Raw genomic sequence first — 8198 nt, forward strand, 5'->3', positions numbered from 1 at the left:
CCAAAGTAACCACCAAGTAAGTAGTGCCCGTCACACAGCATTGTTTATAAAAACCCATGCCAAAGAACTTGGAAGAGAGGGTACGTAATGGGCCCAGGAGCTGTGCATGGTTCGTACATGGTGGTGTCAGCCAATCTGAATGGTTAGACAATGGGAGCTACACCTTTTCCTCCAGCAAGGTCACACCCTAGGCCCTTTAATCTGAAAGGGTCCAAAAGGTCCACATATGAGTAGAGCAGTGCTGTACACCACACATGATAGTTCAAGACCTGTTAAATATTTTACATTGGAGCCCAGGAGCTTGAAATTAGTCATCTAGATTTAGGGCTCATGCACACGATCGTATGTATATTGTGATCTGCAAAACATGGATGCGCAAATAAAACGGATGACACCTGTGTGACATCCGTGTGACATCCGTATTTTTTGAGAATCCATTGTAACAATGCCTGTCCTTGCGGAATGGACTTGCGGACATTTAGATACTGAATGCACACAGAGTATTTAGTTTTTTTTTGTGCAGGCCCATTGAAGTGAATGGTTCTGCATTAGGGCCACAAAAAAAAAGGAACCGACAAAAAATACGTTCATGTCCATGAGCCCTTAGAGAGGTTTTCTAATAAAGACATGTTTCCGCTCAGTCAAACCATAAGTTATATGACTATAGATCTTGAAACTGGCTCTGGTGACAAGAATAACAAGAAGAGACTCCATCTTCCTGGTCTTTCTCCGATATAGTCTCTGTAGTTCTTATCTGATATATAGGCAGGTAAGGAATGGGAAATGAAATGCTGCAGTCAAGATTTTTTGTATATTTTTATTTTTTAGGGATAAAGGGGGGGGGAAGAAAAGGGGAAGGGAAGATCATTTTTTATTTTTTGGGAAACATTTTTTATTTTTTTATTTTTTTATGGAGGGGATAAGGGAGAGAAAGGGAAGGGAGAAATGGGGAAGGGAAGTTTTTTTTAAGTTTTTTGTTTTTGGGGAAGGGTTAAAATTTTCAGTTTTTTTTTTTCCTGGCAGGCGGCAGTACAGGATGGTGCTTGGCGGTTCGCCTTCACACTGGCTCTTTTTCCAGAGGCTCTCTAGATTTCATTTTCCTCCAGAACATGCAGATGCTGAAAAAAGTAAATCTATCAGTTATTTGATATTTGCTACTTACATGTCAGCTCTGAGGGAAATGTGTGCACAGATCCTCCAATGTTTTTTCTTACATTAGCTGCTTATCAGTCCACTGACATTATAACATGTCTGGCCTTGTAATATGCGCCAAATTTATCATGAAGCGTTCAGTATTATGATAAATCTGGAGCATCTAGTGACGGCCTGGACTAAGTTTACACTGTGTAATGTGTAATATGTATCTGAAATAATACGCCTGTTCCACAGAGTATCTTATAAATGCTACCTACCATATGCCAGCGATCAGCATGATGGTGACGGAGCCGGCCACAGATATTGCTATGAGGGAAGCATTGTTGTCCCGTAGCTCCTCTAGAAGTGGCGGCTCAGGCGCTGTGATGTCAAGCACATCAGGAAGTGTAGGGCGAGGATGGTATGTTTTTGTCGCCTGTTCCGATCCGCTGATAACTAAATGAAGAAAACAATTAAAGTAATAGTTAATTCCATGAAGAGAACGATAATGACATTGTAGTGTATCTTATACATGAAATAACATGGAATATATGTCAGAATATCAGAATCGTCTGCATCATGGAGGCCCAGAAGCACTGTCAAAACCAAGAGTGGCTCCAAAATACAGAAATGGCTCAAATATTTCCATTATAGTTTTTTTCCTTACAAATACTAATGTAAAATAACCCCACATTATAGGTGACAATTCAGATTTTCAGAACTAGATCCTTTCTCACTAATTATCACCCACAAGTAGTTATGAATCCCGTGTATCTAAGAATTACCACCCAGCATAGTGCCAGTAATGATATGTCCTTACCTGCCACGTTATAGGTGATCTTACTCACTGGCACCTCAGAGTCCAGGATGGTGGTACACGTGTACCGTCCGGAGTCCCCCATCTGTACGCCCTTGATCACTAGATAGGGCTCCCGGGTGATTTTGGGATTGTGTTCACGATGCTATAGAAAAAATATGGAGAATTATTAGAGCCTCAGATATCACAACTATTTATAATATAATATTTGTAATTTATCATAGTCATATAATTAAGACAAAAGATCTATAGAATTACTGATGATAATTTGCTGACATGACAGAAAGTCTGATTTTAGACCATATTGAGCAGCCGGGTGATGATATTGGGTGAAAGGACTTTCTGCTAAGTGGTTTTTGAGTAATGAAAGGAATAAGTTTGAGAAGCGCTGCCTTAACATTATGGTCATATAACTCAAACTGAACAATCTCCCAATTTTACCCTTATTTTCTTGGAAATCTGCATTGTACTTACCAGGGTGAACACGTTGTTATAGGTTTCCTCCAGCCTCGCGTACCATTCAAAAGTACAGTCCAGAATTAGTTCTTCATATTCTGGGATTTTTATATTTATCTCTAGAAGAACAGGAAAATGAAAGAAGATATTATAGAAGTAATTGTGTAGATATTCTGTCCTACATTTAGGGGTAAAGATGGCATATAACAATGAACTGCAAACCTCTCGTCCCACCCTGATCCAGCTACCAAGTTACCTACCCATGTTGCTGCTGTAGAATGGTAACACGACTCCCCCACTGTTTCAACCTCGACACGTGTTTCGCCACGTAGGCTTCGTCAGGAGGTATATCATATACCTCCTGACGAAGCCTACGTGGCGAAACACGTGTCGAGGTTGAAACAGTGGGGGAGTCGTGTTACCATTCTACAGCAGCAACATGGGTAGGTAACTTGGTAGCTGGATCAGGGTGGGACGAGAGGTTTGCAGTTCATTGTTATATGCCATCTTTATTAGTAGTACTGCACCGTCCATTGACACCTCACAGCATCCCCGGACAGAGGTTGTGAGCAATAGTCAGTAGTTGTTTTATACTAGGGGTCAGCATTTGCACCCGCAACTACACTTTTGCTCACGGCCTCTGGTATATTGTTGTTCTCTGCTGGGTATGGTCACATTATCCCCCATTGTGATTACATTTAGGGGTTGTCTCAATAACACGTCTCCTTCTATAAGACCTAATAGGAAATATGGGCATCATAGAGGAGACTGATAGTAACTGGTTATATTCTGCCATCTCCTCACCTCCACAGTTTACAGTCTCTGCCAGGTGAGACTTGTGATCTTTACATGGAGAGCAGGACCGTCCAGTTTTCAGATCTGAGAAAAGAAGAAAGAAATGAAATGTGAGCCGAGCATTAAAGACACTTATAATATTAGAATAAATATGATAATCATGTGCTGGTATCTATCACCCCTCTGTCACCTGCACATGGACAGTATACTGTACAGGCTGCCACAAATCACCCTTCTAGCCTGCTTATGGACTGAATCATATTAATGTAAATATCCTCCTGCTTTGGGAAGTCTGGTGTATACCAGTGACTGGTATATTTAGTGTACGGTGAGGATTTGGGGTCCTATATATTTACTAATGTACTATATGAATGTAGATGTAAGAATAGAAACTTCTACTTTACCAAAACATCTGTTGGAGGTGCACAGGCAGCTGCATCTCTCCAAGTAGTCTGTGAAAAGAGGAGACATCATACATTAGTCAGCGAGTGCTGTGTAAAGCGCCTATGTAATGCTGCTTACCTCTGTATAGTAAGCACAGTACCTACAGTTTACACATAGTTTACACACACTGGTGGGAAAGGTCCATTGGCATGCATTATATAGTGTAATTCTAGTTCCTCTGGCCTATGATAGAAATCTTATACTGTACCTTGATTTTTTGGAGGGCCCCCGGCGCAGACAACCTTCTCCTCGGAGCAGGTCTTACAGTTGGTGTAGGTTTGCACCATTAATCCTGGGGAAATGCACTTGTGTTATAACCTTCCAATCTTATAGAGAATAATAATGACAAGAAGCTGAATCTGGTATAAAATGTACTTACCACAGCTGTCTGCACCTGAGGAATGGAGAAGAAAGAAGACATTACTGACCGTCCTCGTTGTCAGACTCAGAAACCTCTCGTCTCTGGGTCTCCTTATTATTACATGATGTCAGTGCCTCTGTGTTCGTCACTTTGTTTTCTAGATTTCCATTGACAGAAATCTCTGAGCCGCCCCAGAACGTTCCGGGCCTCTATAGAGCGCAGCAGCTCCTAGTGCAAACATCCCTGGCAGCCAATCAGGTGCCGGCTTTCATATGTCCAGTACAGGGTAGGAGATAACAGCAGTGATCTGATTGGTGGCTGTGGGGATCTCTAGTTTGGGTCTACATTACTATTACTACACGAGGCCTGTGTGTGTAATGCATTTATATGTCATATTATAGCACGTGTTATATCTAGAAGAACTCACCTTGTTTATTTGGACACCTCCCTAAAAGTGAGAAATGAAGAAAAGCAGAATTACTATTAGAAAACAATAGAGAAAATAAATCCCCTGTATATGAGGGCTCTATCTATAACACTGCAATAATACAAAAGAAAACTGCACGCATAGCAATTCCCAGTATAGAACATTTTATTCCAATCGCTCCCTCCTGTCACTAGGCTGTAGGGAAAGGAAAACAAGCTGAAAACATCCTCTCTGACAACCTACCAGACGCGTAGAAGATAAGTACAATGGTGGACAGAAGAAGATTCCACTTACGTTGGTTTGAGTCCTGGACGATAACCTTGAGCTTTTCTTTGAGTCGCTGGAAATGGAGTCCAATGATGTGAAGAAGCTGGACCTCTAAGATATATAAAGAGGAGAAGAATGAGAGTCCGATCCCCTCATCTATCAGTCTGAGCCCCCAACACACTAATTTCTATCAATAAGAGAAGTAGAATTTCCACCTACGTATAAAATATTGTACTTACCCTTAAAACCTATATCCTGGATGACGTCCACAGATTTTTTATATTCAGACGCAATTTCGGATATAGCATATTTATCTGGAAGGAAAATAATGGTACAATAATTATCTATCTATAGATTATATAAAATAGAGATAATAGTAATATTATAAGTACCCAGTATGCCGACTTCATCCTCAAGGTAGTCCAAGACTTTTTTCTCTGTGACTTTGGCAAACCGCTTGATGTTGACATAAGCTTCTATTGAGTCAATGTCATCGACTTGGCTTTTGATGAAGGTGTTGAATTCTTCCATAGCCATTTTCCCTCTGGAGTCGCATGGTATGCAACAGAGAGACAGTCCGATGAAGACAGATGTTACGAGCAGTAGAAGCCACATGGTCTGGATAGAACCAGACATCTTTAGTAAAATCGCTTCCTGTAGCAAATAATCACTAAGGACGCAAGAGAGCAGAACTATGTCCCACTGAGAAGACAACAGCACTGCACCGGTTACAGCATCAGGCGCCGGTTAAGAGACAATGTCTTTATGACATCATCAGAATATGCAAATGAGGCTCTGAAACAAGCAATTGGATTGGTGGAAAATGTAATTATGACATCACCCGAATATGCAAATATGGCTCTGGAACACAAAAGCTATTGGATTGGTGGAAAATTTAATTGTGACATCATCATATGAATATGCAAATTAGGCTCCAAAACAAATAAGCCATTGCATTGGTGGAAAATGTAATTATGAAATCATCATATACAAACAATTCTCTGAAACATGAGTTGCTAGAAGGAGTAAATAAGTATGTTCACAAAAAACTTTTTTTTTTAAATATCACAAATAATACATATAATGACATTCTTTACAGAATATACATATCAAACATGGTTCACAGAATGATGTACCCAGGGGAATAGCGGGGGTGGGGAGAAGGTGGTGGGGGCAGTTGCAAATGGGTTTATGTGCCCCGGGTGCCAAGCATGGAGGAGGCACCTGGGCGGGCACAGTCTTCTGAACATGTCTCGCATGACATCACAACAAAGAGGTTTCAGACGGTGGGAGCGGAGCACCGGAGCTGCCTGCTGCAGTGAGTCAGTCTATACTGGTGCTGCGCCTCTACCTCTTCTCCTCTCCACTCACTAAAATCACATCTATGGACAGAAACTGCTCTACAGGACAGGAGGTACTAGTCTGCGGCTGCCCCAATGAATGGTTTATGGCTCCAAGACTATGAAGCCTGCCCAGGCTGCCCTGAGACAGTATTCACACTGTTGCCGGCTCTGGGCCTCCTTTTCCTTTTTTGTAGCCCTCAGGTACTGGCACCTTGCCCCTGTAGTCCCAGCGTTATCTGTGGTGTAACAGGACTGCAGGTAACAATTACATTATCTGTGCAGACAATGATGACTGAGGTTTTACATAGGACTGCAGGTCATGATACTATATTATCTACAGTCTGCTAATGAAGCTACATGACAAGTACAGTATTTTAACCACCTCCCGTCCGCCCGTTGACTATAAACGTCTGGGAGGTGGATCTCTATCTATGAATGGACATTTCTGAACGTCCATTCAGAGATGGCAGCTACACGCTAATCGTGCATCTGCAGATCAGGTTGCCTGCTGTCAGTGACAGCAGGGCAACCCAGAGAGAAGGCAGGGACAGTTCCCAGGTGTCCCTGCCTTCTAGATCGCTGTATACACAATGTCTCAGACCTTGATCAGCCCTGCACTGAGGCTGTGCAGCGTTTTATAGCCTTGTATAGCATTGTCAGCCCCAGTTACAGGAGAAATCAATAGTGAAAAAATAAATAAAAAATGTGAAGTTAAATGTCCCACCGAAGTCTTGTATGACCTTATGGGGAACGCAAAGTGTAAAATAAAAAATACATCACAAAAAGTGCAACTCCAAGGTGATCAAAAAGGCCGTCCCACGAAATGGTACCAATAAAACCGTCACATCCCGCAAAAAATTAGTCCCTATATAAGAAAATCACTCAAAAAATAAAAAAAAATATAGCTCTCAGAACATGGACACATTAAAACATCATTTTTTTGTTTCAAAAATGTTATTGTGTTAAAGTGAAATAAAAAAGTATACATATTAGGTATCGCCGCATCCGTAACAACCAGCTCTATAAAAATATCACATGACCTAACCCCTCAGATGAACACCGAAAAAAAACCGTGCCAAAAAAGCTATTTTTTGTACCTAACATCACATAAAGTGCAACACCAAGCGATCAAAAAGGTGTATGCCCCCAACATAGTACTAATCAAACTGTCATCTCATCCTGCAAAAAATTTGACCATAAGGGTCCATTCACACGACCGTGTGTGTTTTGCGGATTCACGGATCCGCAAAACACGGACATCGGTGATGTGCGGTCCGCACATCGCCGGCACTTAATAGAAAATGCCTACTCTTGTCCACAATTGCGGACAAGAATAGGACATGTTCTATTTTTTGGGGGAACAGAATTCCGGATCCGGTCCGCAATTCCGGATCCGGGCAGCACATCGTACTGCCCCATAGAAATGAATGGGTCCACAATTCCGTTCTGCAAAATGCTGAACGAAATTGCGGACGTGTAAATAGACCCTAACTAAGACAATCGGTCAAAAAATATAAAAACTATGGCTCTCAGACTATGAAGACAATAAAACATCATTTTTTTTGTTTAAAAAATGCTATTGTGTAAAACCTAAATAAATAAGAAAAAGTATACATATTAGGTATCGCCACATCCGTAACAATCTGCTCTATAAAACCGACACATGACACATCAGGTGAACGCTATAAAAATAAATAAATAAAAACTGCTAAAACAACCAATTTTTTGGTCACCTGGCCCCATAAAGTGTTATAATGAATGATCAAAAAATCATATGTACCCAAAATTAGTACCAATAAAAACATCAACTCTTCCTGCACAAGACGATCAGCATAAAAAAAAAATTGCGTTCAGAATATGGAGACACAAAAACATTTATATTTTTTTAAATACTTTATTATGTAAAACTGAAACAAACAAAGAAAGTAAACATATTTGATATCATTGCGTCCATAACAACCTTCTCTATAAAAATAGCACATGATCTATCCTGTCAGATGAATGTTGTAAAAAAGAAAAACAGAGCCAAAACAGCCTTTTTTTGTTACCTTGCCTCACAAAAAACTTAATATAGAGCAATAAAAAATCATATGTACCCCAAAATAGTACCAATAAAACTGGCACTGTAACGGGGCGCCGAAGGCACACTCGGTC

The 8198-nt window shown here is 40.8% G+C and overlaps 1 protein-coding gene across 1 annotated transcript; it reads right to left on the reverse strand.

The window, feature by feature from the left end:
• Nucleotides 1-1057: 1057 nt before the first annotated feature.
• On the reverse strand, nt 1058-5238 carry LOC122925084 (izumo sperm-egg fusion protein 1-like). Its single transcript, XM_044276604.1, has 12 exons — nt 5094-5238; nt 4941-5015; nt 4729-4812; nt 4435-4455; nt 4026-4040; nt 3855-3938; nt 3607-3654; nt 3212-3286; nt 2426-2526; nt 1955-2096; nt 1413-1590; nt 1058-1118 (listed from the first exon to the last, which is right to left on the reverse strand). The coding sequence occupies exons 1-12, from the start codon at nt 5236-5238 to the stop codon at nt 1058-1060; spliced, it is 1029 nt and encodes a 342-aa protein (XP_044132539.1).
• Between the last annotated feature and the right edge of the window lie 2960 nt (nt 5239-8198).

This window comes from Bufo gargarizans, chromosome 1 (genome assembly GCF_014858855.1).
Source record: "Bufo gargarizans isolate SCDJY-AF-19 chromosome 1, ASM1485885v1, whole genome shotgun sequence".
NCBI classification, from domain to species: Eukaryota; Metazoa; Chordata; class Amphibia; order Anura; family Bufonidae; genus Bufo; species Bufo gargarizans.